This window comes from Podarcis erhardii, assembly GCF_964252035.2.
Source record: "Podarcis erhardii genome assembly, chromosome: 1".
NCBI lineage: Eukaryota > Metazoa > Chordata > Lepidosauria > Squamata > Lacertidae > Podarcis > Podarcis erhardii.
This window is the reverse complement of record NC_138497.1, coordinates 12,518,569-12,541,790: the sequence shown is the minus strand read 5'-3', so window position 1 is coordinate 12,541,790 and position 23,222 is coordinate 12,518,569. Positions and strand designations below refer to the sequence as shown.

At 46.1% G+C, this 23,222-nt stretch overlaps 1 protein-coding gene and 1 long non-coding RNA gene across 2 annotated transcripts in view; one reads left to right on the top strand and one right to left on the bottom strand.

The window, feature by feature from the left end:
- LOC309342186 (inverted formin-2-like) overlaps nucleotides 1-19,637 on the bottom strand; it is a 28,104-nt gene extending 8,467 nt beyond the window's left edge. Inside the window, exons 1-10 of the mRNA XM_081862544.1 lie at nucleotides 19,586-19,637; nucleotides 11,917-12,355; nucleotides 11,465-11,607; nucleotides 10,692-10,753; nucleotides 9,869-9,971; nucleotides 7,947-8,032; nucleotides 5,910-6,010; nucleotides 4,693-4,763; nucleotides 2,007-2,114; nucleotides 753-823 (exon numbers count right to left, since the gene is read on the bottom strand). Of these exons, the coding sequence (XP_081718670.1) occupies nucleotides 753-823; nucleotides 2,007-2,114; nucleotides 4,693-4,763; nucleotides 5,910-6,010; nucleotides 7,947-8,032; nucleotides 9,869-9,971; nucleotides 10,692-10,753; nucleotides 11,465-11,607; nucleotides 11,917-12,343 (1,172 nt within the window). The 5' untranslated portion in view covers nucleotides 12,344-12,355; nucleotides 19,586-19,637. The remainder of the gene's footprint in view (nucleotides 1-752; nucleotides 824-2,006; nucleotides 2,115-4,692; nucleotides 4,764-5,909; nucleotides 6,011-7,946; nucleotides 8,033-9,868; nucleotides 9,972-10,691; nucleotides 10,754-11,464; nucleotides 11,608-11,916; nucleotides 12,356-19,585) is intronic.
- LOC309345425 overlaps nucleotides 1-23,222 on the top strand; it is a 469,580-nt gene that overhangs the window by 43,109 nt on the left and 403,249 nt on the right. The gene's annotated exons all lie outside the window — the stretch shown is intronic.

Below are 23,222 nucleotides of genomic sequence, written 5' to 3'. Positions count from 1 at the left end.
GGAAGGCCGAGTTTGCCAATGCCTCCACAAGGGGCTTCCGTTTCAAGGGAACGGTGTGCAAGTTCTGCAACGTACAGCAGAGCTTCATGGAAAACACAGACGGAATCAGAGCACTCCAAGTCATTTGCTCATGTACCTGCAGAGAAAACAGCGGATCTATCTGAAAGGCAACACCAGCATTAACGGTTGCAGTGCATCCATTAATTATTATTATTATTATGACACAACTCTATAATATTATTGTGCAATCTTAGAAGGGGTGCGGCTGTGAGGGGCACAGCTGTGACTATCACAAAGGGACCCTGCATTTCTGAATTTGCCACTGCGCAACTGGTTAGACATTGTGTTGGGGTAACAGGAAGAAGAGGGGAAGGCAGTGCCTTCGCCCAGTTCTGTGTGTCCCCCCCTGCCACCCTGGTCCCCATGCCACAGAATTCTCCACTTGCTCATACAGTGGGCACTTGGGTTGCGAACGTGATCTGTGCGGGAAGCACATTTGCAACCCGCAGTGTTCGCAACCTGCAGCGCCGCGTCTGCTATTGCGCGAGTTGCGATTCGGCGCTTCTGCACACGCACAAGCACCAAAACCTGGAAGTAACCCGTTCCGGTACTTCCGGATTCTGCACGGTGCGTAACCCGAAATCACGCAACCCGAACCGTCTGTAATCCGAGGTACGACTGTATTCTAATTCTGCTTTAACAAACACACATTAACCTTTTTATTTCAAATGTTAGAAGGGAGGAGAGTTTACCCAGCTGCCTTTGAAACGCACTCCAGGTCATGGGGAAGCTGTAAAAGGTCTCTGTGTTTTTTTTCAACCTCCTAAAACAAAACAAAACAAAACGCAGGGGAAAAAAGTAATAATCATGTATTTGCATCTGTAGAAAGCACCAACCAATTATTAGAAGCGCTAGAAAACAGGTAGTAAAGGGTAAAAGGACCCCTGACCATTAGGTCCAGTCGTGATCGACTCTGGGGTTGTGGCGTTCATCTTGCTTTATTGGCCAAGGGAGCCGGCGTACAGCTTCCAGGTCATGTGGCCAGCATGACTAAGCCGCTTCTGACAAACCAGAGCAGCACACGGAAACACCGTTTACCTTCCCGCCGGAGTGGTACCTATTTATCTACTTGCACTTTGAGGTGCTTTCGAACTGCTAGGTGGGCAGGAGCAGGGACCGAGCAACGGGAGGTCACCCCGTCGCGGAGATTCGGACTGCCGACCTTCTGATCAGCAAGTCCTAGGCTCTGTGGTTTAACCCACATCCCTAGAAAACAGGAAGCAGCCTTATACTGAGTCAGGCCATTGGGTTCATAGCTCAACATTGTCATGGCCTGCTCCAGGATTTGAGGAAGCGTTATTTCTACCTGGAGATATTAGAGATTGGACCTGGGACCTTCTACATTAGGGGAATTTGTTTATTAAAATGTGTGTACAGTCAAATCTTGGTTCCCGAAAGCCTCCATTATCGTACATTTTGGTCCCGAATGCTGAAAACCCAGAAGTAACTGATCCAGTTTTCGAACAATTTTCAGAAGCCAAACAGCTTCCAGGGAGTTTTCTTCTTTTTTCCTCGTTGGGTGTTCAGTAGGGCAGTTCATAAAATACTTTCTTTTAGAAAATGCCTGCTCCAAATGTCTTATCTTACAACACTAGGGATTATATAGCTATATCTGAAATTTCATGCATATCAGTTAATATCTTGACCCTCCTCCATGAAAATAGCTGTTTACTTGGCCATTTTTCTATGTCGTGAAGGCTGAAATTTCAATTCAGTGGAGTGTGGGGGGGTGAGGTGTAAAGGGAGGGCCTGGCCAGGTTGGTGAGTAGAGCAAGGAAAGGCAGTAGCCCCTAGCATATTTATAATCATAAAATTGATGTTTTAAAAAGTGCAATCAGTTCTCATAAGGGAGTTCGAGTTTTGTCTTGTCTTAAAACAATACTGCTCCTAATGTATTCTCAGAATCAAAGTCAAGTGCAAGAAAGAAGCAGAAAACGCATCCGTACCTCCAGGATGTGATGGAGCAGAGTAATGCTGTTTCTATTTGCTCTTGTCTCTGTTAGTTTGAGCAACGTGCTGATTCTGAAGCCTCCAGCATTCCCACTGTGACGCCCCTGAAAGATCAGATGTGAGATGAGCCAACCACACACTTCCAAGAAAAAGGCACACCCAACATGCCCCTTTGTCATCACAGCTGGATGGCAACTGTTATGTACTGAGTTGAATAGGATCCAAACTGCAGCAGTCTGATTGGTCCTAGAACAATGCAGCAGTATGATTGGTTGGCAGGAACCACCCAATCATGCTCCAGATATAAGTGAATCCACAACCTAATTGGCGTACAGTAGAATTCCAGAATTAGCCAATCATGTGCAGCCCATTGTGTAAATAATGTATATAAAGCAGATACTTTGAGGGGACTTTCATTCATTCCTCCTCACCACTATGAGCTGAATAAAGAGCATGAAATCACTTTGCGACTCTGAGTATATTTCAGCAACTGTAATAGATACACAGACATTTAGATATCTTGAGAAGCCACCAGACCAGCACCACACCAAGCATGCAAGACGAAGGGATGAAAGGGCCCAATAATGTATGGTATGGAGAACCAGTGGTCCTTTAGATGTTGGACTCTAGTTCCCATCAGCCCTGGGCTGGCCTAACCAGGATTCAGGGATTACAGGATCCAAAAGCACCTGGAGGGCCACAGGTTCCCCATCCCTAAAGGATCCATAAAAGATCAGTGAGGAATCTCATCGTACTTGAGCAACAGCAAAAATGAAAACCCAGCCATGCACAAAGCTTACTGGGTGACCTTGGACTAATCTCCAAGACTAATTAAACGGCTCAGGACTGCAATACAGTAGCACCTCGGGTTAAGAACTTAATTTGTTCCAGAGGTCCGTTCTTAACCTGAAACTGTTCTTAACCTGAGGTACCACTTTACCTAATGGGGCCTCTTCTGTTCTCATCCTGAAGCAAAGTTCTTAACCCGAGGTACTATTTCTGGATTTGCGGAGTCTGTAACCTGAAGCGTATGTAACTTGAGGTACCACTGTACCTCAAAGACCGCCTCTTACCATATGAACCTACCCGGACCCTGAGATCACCTTCTGAAGCCCTTCTTCGTGTGCCTCCTCCTCAAGAGGTCCAGAGGGTGGCAACATGAGAACGGGCCCTTTCCGCAGTGGCTCCCCATCTGTGGAGTGCTCTCCCCAAGGAAGTTCGCCTGGCGCCTTCATTATACACCTTTAAGGCGCTGGGCAAAAAACATTCCTCTTCAACCAGGCCTTTGGCTGACTGAATCCAATGCACTTTTAAAGTGTCTTGGGGAGAGGGGCTGTCTTCGTTTGTATTATGTACAGTGGACGCTCGGGTTGTGAATGTGATCCATGTGGGAGGCACATTCGTAACTCGCAGCGCCGCTTCGGCGCATAGCGTGATTTAGTGGTTCTGCGCATGCGTGAGTGCCAAAACCTGGAAGTAACCAATTCTGGTACTTCTGGGTTCGGTGTGGTGCGCAACCTGAAAACTCGCAACCTGAAGCATCTGTAACCCGAGGTATGAATGCATTTTGTGGTTTTTAATGGCCATTTTATGCCATGCACCGCCCTGAGACCTGCAGGTATAGGATGGTATACAAATAAATTATTATTATTATTAATAATAATAATAATAATAGTCGCTGAGGAGTCTAGTACAGTGGTACCTTGGGTTAAGAACTTAATTTGTTCTCGAGGTCTGTTCTTAACCTGAAACTGTTCTTAACCTGAGGGACCACTTTAGCTAATGGGGCCTCCTGCTGCCGCCCTGCGATTTCTGTTTTCATCCTGAATCAAAGTTCTTAACCCGAGGTACTATTTCTGGGATAGCGGAGTCTGTAACCTGAAGCGTCTGTAACCTGAAGCATCTGTAACCCGAGATACCACTGTACATGAACAACACCCAAAGATATGCCTGTTCAGCCATGAAATTTCCTGGGTGACCTTGGCACTATCAGCACCTTTTACCCCAGGGATAGGGAACATCAAGCCTGAGGTGCGGTGGGTGTACAAAATGCAGTCCTCCAGGCCTCTCTATGTGGCCCAGGGAACCCACCCCAGGCTACAACTTTCAGTGGCCCAAGTCTTTTTGCCTGGCCAGAAGGCATCCTTGAATTCCCCCTAATGCCTCTTTCCAGTGGCGTAGCGTGGGTTGTCAGCACCCGGGGCAAGGCAAGTAATTTGCACCCCCTAACCCGTGGATTTGCGCCCCCTAACCCGTGGATTTGCGCCCCCTAACCCTAACCCCCAGATGTTGTGCCCGGTGCGGCCGGCCCCCCCTGCACCCCCCACGCTACGCCACTGCCTCTTTCTTCCCTGTCTGGATGGACAATAGAAAGGGGTTAAGCACGTGTGTATAAACTAGCCTACTGTACAAAGGCAAAAGTTTACGTTGATTGCTCCACCCACTTTTGCCCCGGCCCCACCCACTGCTGACATAGGGCTCCCCCAAGGGTCGCTTTGGGGTGAAACAGGTTCCCCAGCCCTGTCTCAGCCTAACCTACTTTGCAGGGTTGTTGCAAAGATAAACCAGGGGCAGAAGAGGACCATATACACCAGTCTAAAGTTCCCTGGAGGAAAGGGTTAGGAAAGAAGAGATAAAAAGGTGAGACAGGTAGGTATTGCCCCACTCTCCCCACCTTCTTACATAATTTAAGAAGTTTCCAACTTTCAGAATCAACTGGCAGAACAATGGCAGACGCCGGTTTGTAAGAAGCGCTGAAAAAGAGAATAATGCAAATGTCGTTTTACTTGGAGTTTGCACAAAAAAACCACCCCTGCTGCTCCATATCTTGCATTTAAATTCGGGAAGAAAATAATATTTAGGTTGCAATTGAAAACTGAACGGGGATTCGAACCACCGACCTTCTGATCGGCAAGTGGTTTAGAATTGAATTGTTAGTTGTCTTTAAATGATGAGTAACTGGGGGTATCTAATTAAGTCACTGATAAAATATAAAGCTACACAGAACTATGAAGTGTGTGAGTCCTATAAAAAAATGCAAATAAAAATCAAAGCATCTCCAAAAAGACATTAGAGTTTTCGGCTAGCGTTATTTTCACCTGTTTGGGTGACTTGAGCAAATTAATTTATTTAATCTGGATCGTCAATGGTTACTGGTCACAATGGCTAAGTTCTACCTCCATTGCTGAAGGCAGTATGCTGGGAATCACAAGCAGGCTGAGGGTCCTACTGTGCTCCTGTTTGTGGGCTTTTGAGAGCATCTGGTTGGCCACTGTGAGAAGAAGATAGATGGGTCTTTGGTCTGATCCAGCACAGCTCTTCTTATGTTCTCATGCTGCCATTCCACCCTTAGTCTGGGCAAGAGCAGCATTTGGTACTAGATGCAAAACTCAAAATAAAATTGGAAGCTTGGGATTGCGGTTTTTCAAGGGAATTTACAGATCATGCGGATGGGAGGTGTGTTGAATGGTCTCTTTAAATTTGAAGGTTCATTATTGTTCCACAGGATGTGTATTTCTTTAAAGGCCAGAGCAAATGACGTGACCTAGTTTTACAGCTGTGAAGCAGTATAGCAGGTGCTGTTAAGTTGTGGTAATTAAGCTGTTGGGTGTGGTATATAAAGAGCAGCATGCAGGTCTCTCAGTACCCTGGTGGATGGGTCATGCTTATTGATATATTGTAATTTAGTGTAAAAGGAGTTTTTGTTTTTCTTATTAAAACCTAGCAAAAGTTGGTTTTGTGTTTCTTGAATGTGTGGTCTCCCCAGCACGCCTTCTGCAGCGCAACTAGTCTGCAAAATAACCAAGAAGGTGCCGCAAGTCAATGACAACAATACTAAGTTAGACAGACCAATGGTGTGAATCTGTTTCATTTGTTCCTAAATTTTGCAGTCCACTTACTCTCAGCAGCTGCTCTGACCAATTTTGCTTTGGGCCAAAGCAGATCCAGCATAATGTTGGTCTCCGTACATATCAGCATGCCTTCAATCCTCAAGTGGTAACTACGAAGAGAAATCAGTATTTTTTATTTAAAAACAATAATCATCATCAGACCTAGTAAATTGAGCCATGGACGAGGCAATTAAAAACCGCACTAGGATCTCGTTAGAACATTCAGCTCAAAGTATGGAATAGTTCACAAAAATATTAACATAACAGTGTGTCACTTTTCCATCCCAGCAATGCTCCCCAATTTGATTTCGTTCTCCACCTTCTCCAAAAGACCTTTCTGAAACTCTTCTTCTTCCACTGGCATTACTACCCCAACCTCCATTGTAAAAGGTAAGGGGACACCCTGACCATTAGGTCCAGTCGTGGCCAACTCTGGGGTTGCAGCGCTCATCTCGCTTTATTGGCCAAGGGAGCCAGCGTACAGCTTCCGGGTCATGTGGCCAGCATGACTAAGCTGCTTCTGGCAAACCAGAGCAGCGCCCGGAAACGCTGTTTACCTTCCCACCGGAGCGGTACCTATTTATCTACTTGCACTGGTGTGCTTTTGAACTGCTAGGTGGGCAGGAGCAGGAACCGAGCAATGGGAGCTCACCCCGTCGCAGGGATTTGAACCGCCGACCTTCTGATCGGCAAGTCCTAGGCTCTGTGGTTTAACCCACAGCACCACCCGCATCCACCTCCATTGTAGCTTCTCCCAATCTCTGAAGACTAGTGCATTTCAGAACTTTTTTATCCTTAGCAGCTGAAAATGTAATTTCTAACCTATGCGTGCTTTCTCTAAAAGCCAGAGCATTCCTTATTTAGCATGAACCATACATGCCTTTGTTCTAGCTGTATTTCCAGGAGACAATAGACTTTGCCCCTGTCTAGCATCCACGGATAAGCTGGTGAAAAGGAGTAAATAAGATTTGTCTGGAGCTGTGATTCAAGCATCTTCCTGGCAGCGATGGACTCTCAAGTTCTCAACTGGTCCTGCTTATACCCAAGCCAGCCATTGGACCCTCCTGGACAAGAAGGTCTATGAAAGACTTCATGTTTCAACTGGGATGTTGCCTGAGTAACAAGGCCTTATTGGTGCTAGTATAGCTCCACATTCCCTTTCCAATCCAGCTCCTGTTTGTGCCTCATTTCCAAGGTCCTCCTTCCTGGTTCTCTCTAACCCTAGTGTGCTTCTCAGTTCCAATTCCTCCTTGCTTCTTGGCTCTGATTCAATTCCTGGCTCACCTTGGAGAGCTGCCTACAGCTCTGCCCTGTCAAACACCCAGGGCTAGGGCAAGAGACCCTCTGCTGAAAGATGGTGCCCAGGCACAAAAAAACCCAACAACCCTAAAACAAAATCCACTTCTAGAAGCTGACTTGATTGGTAGTTGTCACACTGGTGACAGGACAATGGCCTCTAGCACAGCAGTTGGGGGTAGCAAACTTACTTATTTTTATTTTCTGAAATATTTTTTTAAAAAAATTAGATTCCTTCCCTTCCCTTTATAGCAAGGCCAGGACACAGCAATGAAACTGGGCCCTCAAAAGGCAAGTCGCTCCAAAATCAAGGCAAAGAAAAAGACAATAATATATTGTATGATCTCTTAATTGTTCACAAGATATGGTTCAGAATGAAAAATAGGGGTAAGAAATACTGGACAAATCCTTCCTCAGCATTCTGTTGGTGCAGGAAAGGCTTACAAATGTAAAAACAAGAAAAGGGTAAAAACAGTTCCGTACGTAAAAACAATACAAACATTTTAAAAACAATTGCACGTAGCCAAACTGTTAAAAATATAGTAATTCCAATAGAGATGCAGACTTAGGTGACCCAAACATTTCACTCACAATCCCCTGCTGTCAGTCCTTTGCCACCGGCGCCACCCCACAAGAAACTGCTGCCTGAGGCAGCCACATCACTCTACCTAATGGTAGAACCAGCCCTGCAAACGTCTATGCTAGTAATGCAGAACTTGTAGGCAAGGGGGAGTAAAAGACGGCTCTTACCTGGGAACTTCAAGGAGACACAGATAAAACTGATCTGCATTTCCTAGCTTGGCTTTTTCACCCTTGAATGCTTTCATTCTCTCAATCTGACAAAAGAGAGGAAGACTCGTCACTACCAGCTCTGAACTGCAAGCAGCGATACCCAGACAAATTACATTGTGTGGGGTTTTTTGTAAACCACTTAAAGTGTGTGTTCTCCCCCCTTTAACTGTATGAAGCAACAAGCATTTTATAAATTAAGAAATAAATTTTAAGAAGAGGACTACAGTTCCCAGAGCTCTGTGAGGGATGCATGCTCTAGTTTGGACTACTGCAATGTGCTCTATGTGGGGCTAGCTTTGAAGGTGACTTCAAAGTCCCGCTTGGACTACTGCAATGTGCTCTATGTGGGGCTAGCTTTGAAGGTGACTCGGAAACTGCAATTAATCCAGAATGTGGCAGCTAGACTGGTGCCTGGGAGTGGCCGCCGAGACCACATAACACCCGTCCTGAAAGACCAACATTGGCTCCCAGTACGCTTCCGGACACAATTCAAAGTGTTGGTGTTGACCTTTAAAGCCCTAAACAGCCTCGGTCCTGTATACCTGAAGGAGCGTCTCCACCCCATCATCCAGCCTGGACACTGAGATCCAGCGCTGAGGGCCTTCTGGTAGTTCCCTCACTGCGAGAAGCCAAGTTACAGGGAACCAGACAGTGGGCTTTCTCGGTAGTGGCACCCGCCCTGTGGAACGCCCTCCCACCAGATGTCAAGGCAATAAACAACTATTTTACTTTTAAAAGACACCTGAAGGCGGCCCTGTTTAGGGAAGTTTTTAATGTCTGATGCTGTATTGTTTTTGATATTTGGTTGGAAGCCGCCCGAAGTGGCTGGGGAGACCCAGTCAGATGGGCGGGGGATAAATAATCTATTATTATTATTATTATTATTATTATTATTAAAATGTCAGAGGCAGCATGCCGCCAAATACTACTTGCTGGGAATCGCAGGTGGGCAGAGTGCTGTGGAGCTTATGCCCAGCTTTGCAGACTGGGTGGCAACTCTGAGAACAGGGCTGCATCGGCCATTGGCCTGACCAAAGCAGGCTCGTCTTATGGTATGCATGCATTCACGTGCCTTGCCAGCTCCAGGGAGGTCAGGAGCACCACTTGTGATTGCCTAGCAACTTCCAAATATGCTCTCTTAATAGTTGCAGAGCATGACTAATGGCTTTGAGACAACTCTCAAGTTATTTCTTAACTTAACCTTCAGAAATAGCAAGACATCTAAAGGATGTCACATAGAGGAGGGAGAAAGGTTGTTTTCTGCTGCTCCAGAGAAGCGGACACGGAGCAATGGTTCCAAACTACAAGAAAGAAGATTCCACCTAAACATTAGGAAGAACTTCCTGACAGTAAGAGCTGTTCGACAGTGGAATTTGCTGCCAAGGAGTGTGGTGGAGTCTCCTTCTTTGGAGGTCTTTAAGCAGAGGCTTGACAACCATATGTCAGGAGTGCTCTGATGGTGTTTCCTGCTTGGCCGGGGGTTGGACTCGATGGCCCTTGTGGTCTCTTCCAACTCTATGATTCTATGATTCTATGATCTGGCATGGGTTCCGGTTCTATGAATGAAAGAAACTAGTCTGGTGCAGTGATGACAGTGGGGAGTGGAGAACCTTCACTCCCAGTTTGGGGGTTGCATTCTCCTGGGGGTTCTTCTGTGTGTCAGTGGTAGGTGGGGCCACAGGCAAAAGTAGGCGGAACAGGGCCACTCCCCCCCCCCACACACTTTCTCTCTCCCTCCTCAGACCTTCCCATCTGCATGTAATTAAGCCATGCATAACACCCTCAGCTGTTACAGGCTCAGGGAAATTGTGACAACTTTCTTGGGGCACTAATAAGCACATCTAAAATTAATATGGGGGGGGGGGAGCCCGTATTCATACCTCATGGTTTTTGGGCAGAAGCTTCATTAGGTTTTTCAGGGCCTCTTCATCAAACATGCTCCTGTCTCCTTTCCAAATCATGTTGGCTATTTGCTGATTCGAGCTACAGGAAAGAAATGGAATGGTTAAGATGCACAAACATAAAAGCTAGGAAGAAATCTCAGCACAGGTGCCCCGTCCCCCCAACTTACGTTGGAGTTACGTTTTGGGCCCCCGCGTGCATAAGTGAAATCACATCAAGTGGGGAGCACCCTCTAAACACCCTCTTCAATCAAAAGTACTGGATCCAAAAATATCTACAGCTAGAATTGAAAATCTGGAGGAGGCGAGAGGACATGTGGGGAGGCTGAGCAGTGTAAACAAAGCCCCACTGCACCTCATGTCTCTTTGGGGCTTTCTCCACCCTCACTGACCTCCTCTTTAGGCTAAAAAGTGTGTCACCAACATGAAAAGTTTGGAAAGCTCTGGGCTTATGTAGTCATCTCCTTTGGTTTCCCATGCTGTGTTCAGCCCGCTTGGTCCCTCTTAAAAACTTTTGTCATACTTATATGCTCTTACTGGTGGTAGAGAGGAAACAAACTGGAAGTAGAGAGATCATCTCAGTGGCATCTTCTGCTAAAATGGATCTCGGAAAGACCTCTGCCTTGAGACCTTGGAGAGCCAGTGCCAGTCAGACTAGACAATAGATGCGCCAACGATCTGATGCCCTACCAGGCTTCGTATTTGCTCATGCTGAAATTCTGTCTATGCTGCTGGGGGCCAGGTTTAGTCATCGCTTCCCCTCACCCCACCCAACACATTTCATTGACCAAGTAACTCTCACCATTTAAATTGCTTTAGCACTATGTTCAGATGGAGACTTTTCTTTCGATCTACGAAGGAAATCTGTTTAAGAGGGGAGTGGTTAAAAAAAATTAGTAGCAGGAACAAGTTAATACTGCTCGCCTACTTTCTTTGAACAAAGCTCTGAGACACAGAGAATGTGCAGTGGTTTTCAGATTCCTCACCATCTCCCACTTCCTAGCATTTTTATAGTGCTTTATGTTGTGTTATGTTTTATGTTATGATGTTGTTATGTTGTTATGTTGTTATGTGTTATGTGTTATGTTATATGTTATATGTTATATGTTATATGTTATATGTTATATGTTATATGTTATATGTTATATGTTATATGTTATATGTTATATGTTATATGTTATGTTGTTATATGTTATGTTATCTTATGTTTTACGTTATGTTGTAATCTGCTTTCCTCACAAAATTGACCCAAAGCAACTTACTAACACAGTATAAACACAAAAAACCAATCAGAAAAGGCACATCCTAAAAACACATTTGTACAAACAAAAGACAGGTCTTAAGAGATGCCAAGGGGCTGACTTTGGTAATCTTTCGTAACATGGCAAGCCCAAAATTTGGTGCCCTCAAATGGATCTTCTCAATTTTTGCTCCCCCTTAGCTTGCCATCCTGTGTGAGGGAACCACCCCCCTCTCCAGGCCCAAAATCCAGCACTGGAGATCCTGCCCTGCTAAAAGAGACCACAAGTGCTTAAAACCCATCAAATTATGGGGAATGACACTCAGCTATTATACCTCCTTTGGCTTCTTCAGTCTGAGTTCTCTTTTCTCCTGATGGCTTGCCTGAGGTACACAGAAAAGTCGCTCTATGCTAATATAATCAGGCTCTATATCTTCATCACCATTGGTCACCGCTGAAGTCCAGAGAGAACGGCCACCTGGAAAAGACGCACAATGATGGAGCGTTTCCAGCTCTACAATGCTATGATTCTATGGACATCTGCAGTGCCACAGGTTAGCCACCCCTGGTTTATTACAGAACACACTTGAAAACAGCCCTGCTGGAGCCAGACCAAAGACCAATCCAGCCCAGAATCTTAATAATGATAACTTTATTATTTAAGCCCCATCAGGCTGGGTTGGCTTGTTCTCAGATGCCCATGGGAAGCCCACAACCAGAACCTGAATGCAATGGCACTCTCCCTACACAGTGGGCAGCAGACGTAGAACACAGCCAGCGTACTCACTTTTCGTGGCATCCAAGGGAAGTGTTTGCCAGTTGAACGGCTTCATTTTCAGCATTGGCCTCTGAGCCTTCGTGGAGCCTTCAACACTGCAGGACGGCAGGGCCTTGTTGCACAGAGATGTGGCCTTCATCAAAGGAGGGGGTGGCAGAGGTGAAAGCGGAAGTCGCAGCATAGGCAGAGACGGGGACTCTCTGGGCGTGGCATGTGCAGTTGGAAGCTGGCAAAACTGCAAGTTCTCAGAGGATGGAGATGTTGTTGTGGCTTCCATTGAGTCAAGTATATCTTGAGAGCTTCTCTTCCCGCTTGAGGGTTCTTCTTCCAAGTCCATGTCCACCTGAATGCACTTACTTGTTTTCTTGGTAAGGTGTTTTGCACCCACGTGGCTTTTCGCAAAACATTCTTTGCAGCTCGGAGGTTGCTCCATCATGGCTTTTTATTTCTTTCATTCCAAAGCCCCCCAAAAGAGAATGGAGACATTTATTTTCAAAACTGGGATCAAGCAAGAGCATTTCCATCCACGGTGTATCTAAGAGAGATTCTGAAAACATCAGTGATGATTGTGTTGAATCTGCCATATTTGAAATCATAAGCAAGGACACTGAAACCAGTACCAAAAATGGGTTTGATTATGGGTTTGATTCCCGTATGGGACAGCTGCACATTCCTGGACTAGGTGATCCTCAGTTTAACTCTACAACACTATGATTTGCACTGAGTAATGGAATCACAACATTTTGGGCATGTGTCTGTTGTATCTCGAATTACAGATAGAGCTGTATATGGAACCCTGTACGGCACAGTATTTTTCGCTCCATAAGACACACTTTTTCCCTCCTAAAAAGTAAGGGGAAATGTGTGTGCATCTTATGGAGCGAATGCAGGTGGGAGGCAGGTGGGAAAAGCCCCCAAGAGCTGTGCTCCCTTTAAAGAGCGTGCGGCTCTTGCTGGCTTTTGCGGGAGGTGGGGAAAGGGACAGAGGGCAGCCCCTCAGTCCCTTTCCCCAGCTCCCGGAAAAGCCCCCAAGAGCTGTGCTCCCTTTCATGAGCCGTGTGGAGCTCCACGCAGCTCATGAAAGGGAGCACTGAGCAGAGCCTGGGATGCATATAGGCTCTGCTCAGTGCTCCCTTTAAAAATATTTTTTCCTTGCATTCCCCCTCTAAAAACTAGGTGCGTCTTATTGTCAGGTGCGTCTTATGGAGCGAAAAATACGGTAGTTTACAAAACCGGTGCTTCTGGCACAGACACTTGTGCCCCAAATACATTTTTTCTTCTCAAAAGAAAAACTCAAGTCGAGTTCTAGCCCTCGTGTTCTGGGGAAGGACCATAGTTTCGTGGTAGTCCACCTGCCTTGCATACAGAAGGCACCAGGTTCATTCCTTGGTGTCTCCAGGTGAGGCGGAGAATGGCTGCAATCTTGAGAGAGCCATTTCCAGTTTAAGATAATATTGAGCTGAGGGACCCATACTCTGACACAACATAACATATATGCAACTGCTTTCAAGCTATCTTTGCCCTTTAAAAAAATGAAAGCTGAGGTCTAGCGCCGAGGGCCTTCTGGCGGTTCCCTCACTGCAAGAAGCAAAGCTGCAGGGAACCAGGCAGAGGGCCTTCTCAGTAGTGGCGCCCACCCTGTGGAACGCCCTCCCATCAGATGTCAAAGCGATAAACAACTACCTGACATTCAGAAGACATCTGAAGGCAGCCCTGTTCAGGGAAGTTTTTAATGTGTGACATTTTTGTGTATTTTTTGTCTCTGCAGAAGCCGCCCAGAGTGGCTGGGGAAACCCAGCCAGATGGGCAGGGTACAAATAATAAATTATTATTATTATTATTATTATTATTATTATTATTATTAATCTGATAGCCAACTCAGTTCTCCAAGTACACTTAGTTCCTTACGTAGCCAAAACAGCACCAACCGCAAACAAGAGGGATGTAGCAGAGGAAGCTGCTCTATGCTGAATCAGACCCTTGGGCCCATCTAGTTCAGTAGTATCTACTCTGACTGGCAGCAGCTCTCTGGTATTTCAAGAAAGGGGACACTCTCAGCCCCTACCTGGTGATACCAGAGGCTGAATCTGGGACTTTACGTATTATTATTTTTATTATTATAAAATGCAGGATAAATACACAAAATACATAAGAAATACAAGGTCTGAGGGACAGTGGACCGGCCCCCTGCTGAAAAAGTTTGCTGACCCCTGGGTTAGATTAATCAGTTTTGCCAACAGATGGCTCTGCCCAACTCAGTTTACATTTTAGAAGAGAAACTAAAGAAGGGGACTGGGCAGCCCTTTGCCCCTTTAGCATCTCCGCCAAGTGATATTTCAGCAGCAGAAATATCTTAAAGAAATATTCGGTTTGCACCAGAATAAATTCTGCTTCCATTCTTGGATACCAAAACCTAATTGCCCCATGCAGTAATTGGTGTTTGCCTTGATCCCACTTTGAAGCCTGCCTCTGGATCTTGACACACAAATCCTGCTAAGAAGCCCTGCATGGGCAAAGCAGCTGCTCTGTTGCCGACTTACAGCCCTGCCCCAGGTTCAGGGGGTCCCAAAGATTTGCAGAAGCACACACAAAAAAAAAAAAAAATGAAATGAGGAGCCAAGGAACTGAAACTCCCTACCTGCCTAAAGGAGCACAGTCACAAGGTCAACCAGCCCAGTGGGGATTGAGCATGCTCAGTGAACAGTGACTGGCTTTTAGGGGTAGGATAGACAGAAAACAAGGTGGGGTAGAGAATGGAATGGAATGGAGAGTCATGGGAGAGAAAGCATAGCTAGAGGGCTTCACGCTGCAACATTTCGTTGCAGATCCCACTTACATTATCCAGACATTATTAAACTCTTAGGATGCATATATACCTAATGCAGGTATTTGACTTGAGTTTCTGATAAAAGTCTTTATGCCGATATTTGCACTCTTTCAAAGCTGAAAGACATTGCACCGCATATTACCCAAATAATTAAGGTGATCCAAGTAACATATGGGGTAACAGCTGTGCAGTTTAAAAGGTACCTGTTAGTAGTTTTACCCACCATATATGTTTAAACAATAGACTTATGTTGCAGGAGAAAAATAACAACTCACCTCGTAATGAAAACATTTAGACTAAAATTAAATTTCAAAAAATAAATATTTCCAAACTTAGAAATAACAATATGAAAATCCTACAGATGCTCACTGTGTTTTTAATGTAATCCAGTTAAGATGTAAAATAACCTTTCTTCAGTAGATTACTCTAGGTGATAAAGGAATTTACAGAGAAGTACACCACAGATTACTTTTTGAAACATACTATAAAACTACTGCCTGTAAAAAACGAGTTGTGTTATCCCTGTATATAAAGAGAACTTTACCTTACTTCGTTGGTTAAATATTCAAGACAACTGACTCAGTTGACTTTAAAGCAAAAACCCCAAGTGTATGACTTGCAGCTAACAAACAGCAGTAAATTTGTCAACTCATCCTAATTAACCAATCCTACCTCAAACACTTACACCTGAGACACAGGTGGGTCACATTCACACTGTATGCTTAAAGCACTGTGATACCACTTTAAGCAGTCATGGCTTCCCCCAAAAGAATTCTGGGAGCTGTAGTTTGTTCAGGGTTTTGAGCATTAAAGGTAAAAGTAAAGGGACCCCTGACCATTAGGTCCAGTCGTGACCGACTTTGGGGTTGCGGCGCTCATCTAGCTTTATTGGCCAAGGGAGCTGGCGTACAGCTTCCGGGTCATGTGGCCAGCATGACTAAGCCGCTTCTGGCGAACTAGAGCAGCGCACGGAAACACTGTTTACCTTCCCGCCAGAGCAGTACCTATTTATCTACTTGCACTTGATGTGCTTTCGAACTGCTAGGTTCGCAGGAGCAGGGACCGAGCAACGGGAGCTCACCCCATCGCGGGGATTCGAACCGCCGACCTTCTGATCGGCGAGCCCTAGGCTCTGTGGTTTAACCCACAGCACCACCTGCTACAGTTCCCAGGGAAGAGGGGGTTGCCTGTTAAAGCACAGGGAAAAGAGGCCCTGGAGGTAGGAAGCTTGAGAACCGTTGTGCTAATAACTCATGCAAAGCAGCGCATTGTGGAGACCAGCCTGGAGAAAGATGGAAAGAGCATCTTTCCCCCACTAGATGGTGCACGCTCATTAGGCAGTCCTTCCTTCAGAAGCTGGGCTACCCTATGTCCTTTCCCATTGGGTGACAATTCTTGGTCACCTGGGAAACCCAGGGACCAGTGAGGGCGCCGCTCTGCTTCGCAAGGGTTACCCATTACACCAGACACACACAATGCAGCAGCTGTACATAAATGGCTTTGTTATGCAACTGGTCTGAATCAGAAATGTGTGAGCCTTTCCAGAAAGATATTTGCTTGGCTGCTTTTCCTGAGCCAGGAGAAGGGGGGAGGGGGTGAAGGGACAAGAGTTTCGGGGGGGGGGACAAAGCACCACGAATAAATCAGGTCCATGCTAGTTTTGTTGCACCTGACTGTGTTGGACACAGCAAGGAATAATTACTTAATTACTTTCAGGAGTAAATAGGGGTGCCGCCTTCCACATCCCAGAGCTGCTCCTGTGCCCTTATCTCAACAAGACTATTGTTGTCTATGCTCTGGTAACCTCTAGGTTAGATTACCACAACACGTTATATGTAGGCCTGCCTACATGTGTGTCCATGGGCTTTAAATGACCAGTATGACTCTATATCTGAAATTCTTCTTTGGCGATCACTCGGACCCACACAATCTTCCACAGTGGGTACATAGGCTTCTGGGCAGGAGTTGATCACAGTGAGGGTTGGCCAAATGTGTCTTCCTCCTAGCACGTGTGTCACTTTCGTCCTGAGGTCGATTATCTTCAAAGTCCATGACACCTTTGGTAAAGGTTGTTCTCCAGTTGGAGTGCTTGCAGACCAGTATTTCCCAATTGTCGTGTTTATACTACATTTTTTTAGATTTACCTTGAGAGAGTCTTTAAACCTTTTTTAATACAAATAGGAAGATAAGTGTGGTTCTTCCACAACAATATTTGGAAATAGCAAAAATAAGAGAGGTGTGGGGGGGTGCGGGTGGTGCTTGCCAATCAGAAGGTCAGTGGTTCAAATCCCCGCGATGGGGTGAGCTCCTGTTGCTCAGTCCCAGCTCCTGCCAACCTAGCAGTTCGAAAGCACATCAAAGTGCAAGTAAAGGGTGTTTCCGTGTGCTGCTCTAGTTTTGCCAGAAGCGGCTTACTCATGCTGGCCACATGACCTGGAAAAACTGTCTGCGGACAAATGCTGGCTCCCTCAGCCAGTAAAGTGAGATGAGCGCCGCAACCCCAGAGTCATTCGCGACTGGACTTAACTGTCAGGCGTCCTTTACCTTTACCTTTTTAGGAGAGGTGTGGAACCATGGAGTGCTTCAGCAGACAAAGCAGATTTGGAAAATGTGTATTTTCAGCCGTGGTGCAGATGTGCGCCATAGCATAACAAAGGGAGAACAAAATGGGAAATACTGGGCATTTGTGCTAAGAAATGTTACAGGATATCAGAAGGAAGCTGCAGAATGTTGACTGGTTGTAGTATGTCCACCCTGGAACTTTTTCATGTGCAAGCAGCATTGAAAATGGCATTGAGTATAACCACCCTGATAATGTCATGAGCACAAATAATCATGAATGCACAATTAAAAAGGTTGTTTGGAGTGGCCCTTATGCAGCGCTTTTTTTCTTAAAAAATATATATTTAGTGGTACTCTCATTTTCCTACTCATATTGAAATACTGACCCTCAATGAGGCCAAACTGAGATTCACAAAATGTGTCCCCCCAGAAAAAAAGCACTGCCCTTATGCATGTACTCCTTTACGTTCCATGATGGCTAGGATGTAAGTGTCCTAAATAATAATAAAGGTCTCCTTTGTGTTCAAAAGTTGCTCATCAGTTGCTCATAAAATATAATCAATCCAGGGAACAGTTCTGCGGAACTTGAAACTTCGCATATACTGCTCTGTGAACTTTGGTTGATCCTAATACAGTGGTACCTCAGGTTACATACGCTTTAGGTTACATACGCTTCAGGTTACAGACTCCGCTAACCCAGAAATATTGCCTCGGGTTAAGAACTTTGCTTCAGGATGAGGACAGAAATCATACTCCAGCGGCGCGGCAGCAGCAGGAGGCTCCATTAGCTAAAGTGGTGCTTCAGGTTAAGAACAGTTTCAGGTTAAGAACGGACCTCCGGAATGAATTAAGTACTTAACCCGAGGTGCCACTGTAGAGGAATTGTTTTACTGTCCAGTTTTGTTCAACTGGATCTGCTTTAGATAAACTTAAGAGACAAAGTTTCCTGTAGCTTCTTCTGGTGCACAAATCTGCCCTTTTCATTTTTTTCTAGGTCCACCCCACAAAATTGTAAGCACACAGACTCATGAATGGCAGTTTGTGTGTTTTTCTGTTTATATCCTTCCTCTGTTTCCCTAGTTTGGCTTTGCTTTGTTTGTACTGTGGCTGCAGCAGAGGCAGTCTCTCTCTCCCGGACTGACCCTGGGCAGAGAGCTATTGTTTCTGCTTCTGTGCATACTGCCACAGTAGGTTGGCAAGTTGCCTGGAGCTGCGAGCCTCCCCTCCTCCACCTTAGTCTCACAGGAACATGAAGCAGCTGAAGCCTGTTTTTCTAAGCCTGTGGCCAGAGCATAGATTTTTGAAAAGCACAATGACAAACTCTTACATGCTTCCTTGGGTGTCAGCCCACTGCATCTAATAGGATGTAAAGGTAAAGGGACCCCTGACGGTTAGCTCCAGTCAAGGACGACTCTGGAGTTGTGGCGCTCATCTCGCTTTACTGGCTGAGGGAGCCAGCGTACAGCTTCTGGGTCATGTGGCCAGCATGACTAAGCCGCTTCTGACGAACCACAGCAGCGCAAGGAAACCTTCCCGCCAGAGTGGTACCTATTTATCTACTTGCACTTTGACGTGCTTTCGATTCTCTAGGTTGGCAGGAGCAGGGACCAAGCAATGGGAGCTCACTCTGTTGCAGGGATTCGAAACTCCAACCTTCTGATTGGCAAGCCCTAGGCTCGGTGGTTTAGACCATAGCGCCATCCGTGCTGTGTACAGTGGTACTTCGGGTTACAGACGCTTCAGGTTACAGACTCCACTAACCCAGAAAAAGTACCTCGGGTTAAGAACTTTGCTTCAGGATGAGAACAGAAATCGTGCTCTGGCAGCTGAGCAAGGCCCCATTTGCTAAAGTGATACCTCAGGTTAAGAACAGTTTCAGGTTAAAATTGGACTTCCAGAACAAATTAAGTTCTTAACCCAAGGTACAGTGGTACCTCAAGTTACATATGCTTCAGGTTACATACGCTTCAGGTTACAGACTCCGCTAACCCAGAAATAGTGCTTCAGGTTAAGAACTTTGCTTCAGGATGAGAACAGAAATCGGGCTCTGGCGGCGCGGCAGCAGCAAGAGGCCCCATTAGCTAAAGTGGTGCTTCAGGTTAAGTACGGACCTCTGGAACGAATTAAGTACTTAACCTGAGGTACCACTGTACCACCGTACTAGGTAGTAGTACTGTGTACTAAGATGTACTCCCTAGCAACATGTAAACTTCAGCATTGCTCCCTATTAGTAAGCATGTTAGCATTGCAGCTTTAAAAAATCTGCTTTCTCTCTGGGAAGAGGCTTACCGCATCATTCTGTCCTGAAGGCCAAGGTTCAAAACGACTGTTTCTTTTAGGACAGGAAACCTCCAGGTGTTGTGGCAGGGGCCATAGGTTCCCTGACCCTGTTTCAGGACAATTTCCCATGTCAGCTGGTCATAGGTAGCGTACCATACCCTCCAACATTTCTCTGATGGAAATAGGGACATCCTATTCCATAATAATTTTATTATTTATACCCTGCCCTTCTGACCGGGTTGTCCCAGCCACTCTGGGTGGCTTCCAAAATATATAAAAACATAATAAAACATTAAATATTTAAAAAAGCTTTCCTATACAGGGCTCGCTCCGGGGTCACATAACTCCACCTGCAAACTAGTGACAGTCTGGATATGGTCCTGATGGTGAATGATCTAGAATTAGCATGAGCACAGGAACTGGTCTGGCAAGATCTTTGCCCAGGCATGCCTATCAACGACTCTGCCTTCTCTGATGGTTATAAGTTCAGTTGCTGTCCTGTGAATAGGACAGCAAGGCAGGAGGACAAGTCAGAGGCATAAGACGTGCAGCGGCTACTAGCAACAACGGTTATGCTCAGACTTCAGAGTTGGAGGCAACGATGCTTTTGAGCACAAGTTGCCGGAAACCACAAGAAGGGAGACAGCGCTTGTGCTCAGGTCCTGCTTTCGGGTTTCCTGCAGGCATCTGGTTGGCCCCCGTAAAAACAAGATGCTGGACTAGAATTACAGTGGTGCCCCGCAAGACGAATGCCTCGCAAGAGGGAAAACCCGCTAGACGAAAGGGTTTTCTGTTTTGGAGGTGCTTCGCAAAACGAATTTCCTATGGGCTTGCTTCGCAAGACGAAAATGTCTTGCAAGTTCCTGTGGGTTTTTTTCCTCCCCCCCCTTTTTCTAAGCCGCTAAGCCGCTTAACAGCTGATCCACTAAGCCGCTTAACAGCTGATCCGCTAAGCCGCTTATCAGCTGATCCGCTAAGCCCCTAAGCCGCTAATAGCGCTAATCCGCTAATGGGCTTGCTTCGCAAGACAAGAAAAAAACGCAAGACGAAGAGACTCGCGGAACAGATTCTTTTCGTCTTGCGAGGCACCACTGTATGTAGAAGGCTCCTCTTATGCTTCCTGGAGATAAACCTCTGCTGTTTATCCCTCTCCCAGGCCACACTGAGTGAAGCTGTTATGTACTGAGTTGAATAGGATCCAAAATGCAGCAGCTTGATTGGTCCTAGAATAATAGGATTCAGAATGCAGCAGTCTGATTGGTCCTAGAACAATAGGATTCAGAATGCAGCAGTCTAATTGGTCCGAGAACAATAGGATCCAGAATGCAGCAGACTGATTGGTCCATAGGAGCCACCCAATCCAGCTCTAGGTGGAAGTGAATCCGCAACCTGATTGGCCTACAGGAGAATCCCGAAATTAGCCAATCACATGGGGCCCATTGTGTAAATAATGTATATAAAGCAGACACTCTGCAGGAACTTCAATTCCTCCTCACCACTATGAGCTGAATAAAGAACATGAAATCCACTCTTGACTCCAAGTATATTTCAGAAGCAAAGCTGGTCATCCAAACTTGGGCTCATGATGGTACAGCTCTATCCTCTCTGACTACAAGCTGAGGTCAAGGCCTTCAGAGTGGGACGTTCTTGAGACAGAAAGGGATCGATCGAAATGTGCATCCCTCTTCATCAGGCGAAACTGTTGCGCAAAGCAAGGGGTTTGAGGAGGATGAGTCATAGAATCTGTGGTCTGAAGGTGGAATTTCCTGGTTTCTTCTTTTTTCCGGCTCCTCTGAAGCAGAAGTAACAGCTTCTCACAGAAGACAACGGGGAAATCTAGAGTTTCAGCATAGCTGTGATTGGGCAGGGGCAGTGTGTCCAACCAGAAACAAAAGGCGGTAGGCAAATGGGATATGGTGTTCTCCGAACTTATTTCGAGTAAAAGGAAATGCGCTGGTTTTGATGCACACACACATATATGCTGTGGTCGTTTACACACACTTCTGAGTAGCCAGGCCTAGAATTACAGAATTGAAGGTGTGATGTTTCTGTCTGCATGCTAGTTGACTGGACACAAGGTTTCTGCATGCGGTCAAACACTGTATTTGGGCTTGGACAGGGCAGGGGAAACTTTGAACAGACTGACTTTTGTTTCAGTCCAAGGGGCCTACTGCATGGTTGTTGTTTCACTGTACATCCGAGCCAACCTCTCCTCTAACCTGAAATACGAACCGGGGACTACAGTGTATGACTGTTGCAAGCCACTGCTTCCCCCTCCCTCCGCACGATATAGACATGTTATTTATTTATTTATTATTAATTCTGTTCCACAAAATTTAAATGCCGCTTGATTGTAGAAGAAACTTCAAAGCCGTTCACAAAAAAAGATAAGACAATAAAATCATCACTTAAAAGAAAATAATTGCAACCATAATTTTTAAAAAATATACAGGAAGTTAAAACCGCAACCGAACAGACTAAAACAAATTAAAACTCAGACAAACTCTCTAAACATCCGGGTGGGCTTGTCGAAATAGGCATGTGTCCAGCAGGCGCCAAAAGGAATACAGGGAAGGTGCCTGCCTGATATCAAGAGGCTTGTTGTTGTTCAGTCGTTTAGTTGTGTCCGACTCTTCGTGACCCCATGGACCAGAGCACGCCAGGCACTCCTGTCTTCCATTGCCTCCCGCAGTTTGGTCAAACTGATGCTGGTAGCTTCGAGAACGCTGTCCAACCATTTCGTCCTCTGTCGTCCCCTTCTCCTTGTGCCCTCCATCTTTCCCAACATCAGGGTCTTTTCCAGGGAGTCTTCTCTTCTCATGAGGTGGCCAAAATATTGGAGTCTCAGCTTCAGGATCTGTCCTTCCAGTGAGCACTCAGGGCTGATTTCCTTCACAATGGAGAGGTTTGATCTTCTTGCAGTCCATGGGACTCTCCGGAGTCTCCTCCAGCACCATAATTCAAAAGCATCAATTCTTCGGCGATCAGCCTTCTTTATGGTCCAGCTCTCACTTCCATACATCACTACTGGGAAAACCATAGCTTTAACTAATCGGACCTTTGTTGGCAAGGTGATGTCTCTGCTTTTTATCAAGAGGCAGGGAGTTCCAAAGTGTCCGTTTTCATTTTTAGAAATACCTTTTGAGATAGCGCCCTATGCTCCGGCCGTTATACGCCTTTCGAAGGCTGAGGAAACCCTGCCTCATTAAGGAAGACACAGGGGGAAATCTGGCCCAATGGCCAGTGCTGCTTTCTCCCACTTATTATATCTTATTCTGCAGAAATAGAAGTTTTAGGCAGCGTGCAACTCTACAGTTTTTCCCGCTTCCTATCTCTATGGTTAAAATGCCAGCCAGCCTTAGCACGCGCGGCGCGGCTACCCTTCCCACACAGCACCACCTTAGGCCACGCCCCCGCGTGCGTGCGTCGTCTGTCCGCGCTTCTTTGCATTCCCCGCCTCCGCGCTGTGCCGAGCTCAAGCTCCACCCTCCCCTCTCCGTCCGTCGAACCCCGGCCAATCGGGTCCGCCTCTCTGACGCGCAGGCCGGCACCTGCGTCCCCCTCCCCCCCCCGCGGGTTCCATCCTCCCTAACAACACCTCAGGCCACGCCTCCGCGTGCCTGCGTGCGGTGTTTGTGTGTTTGTC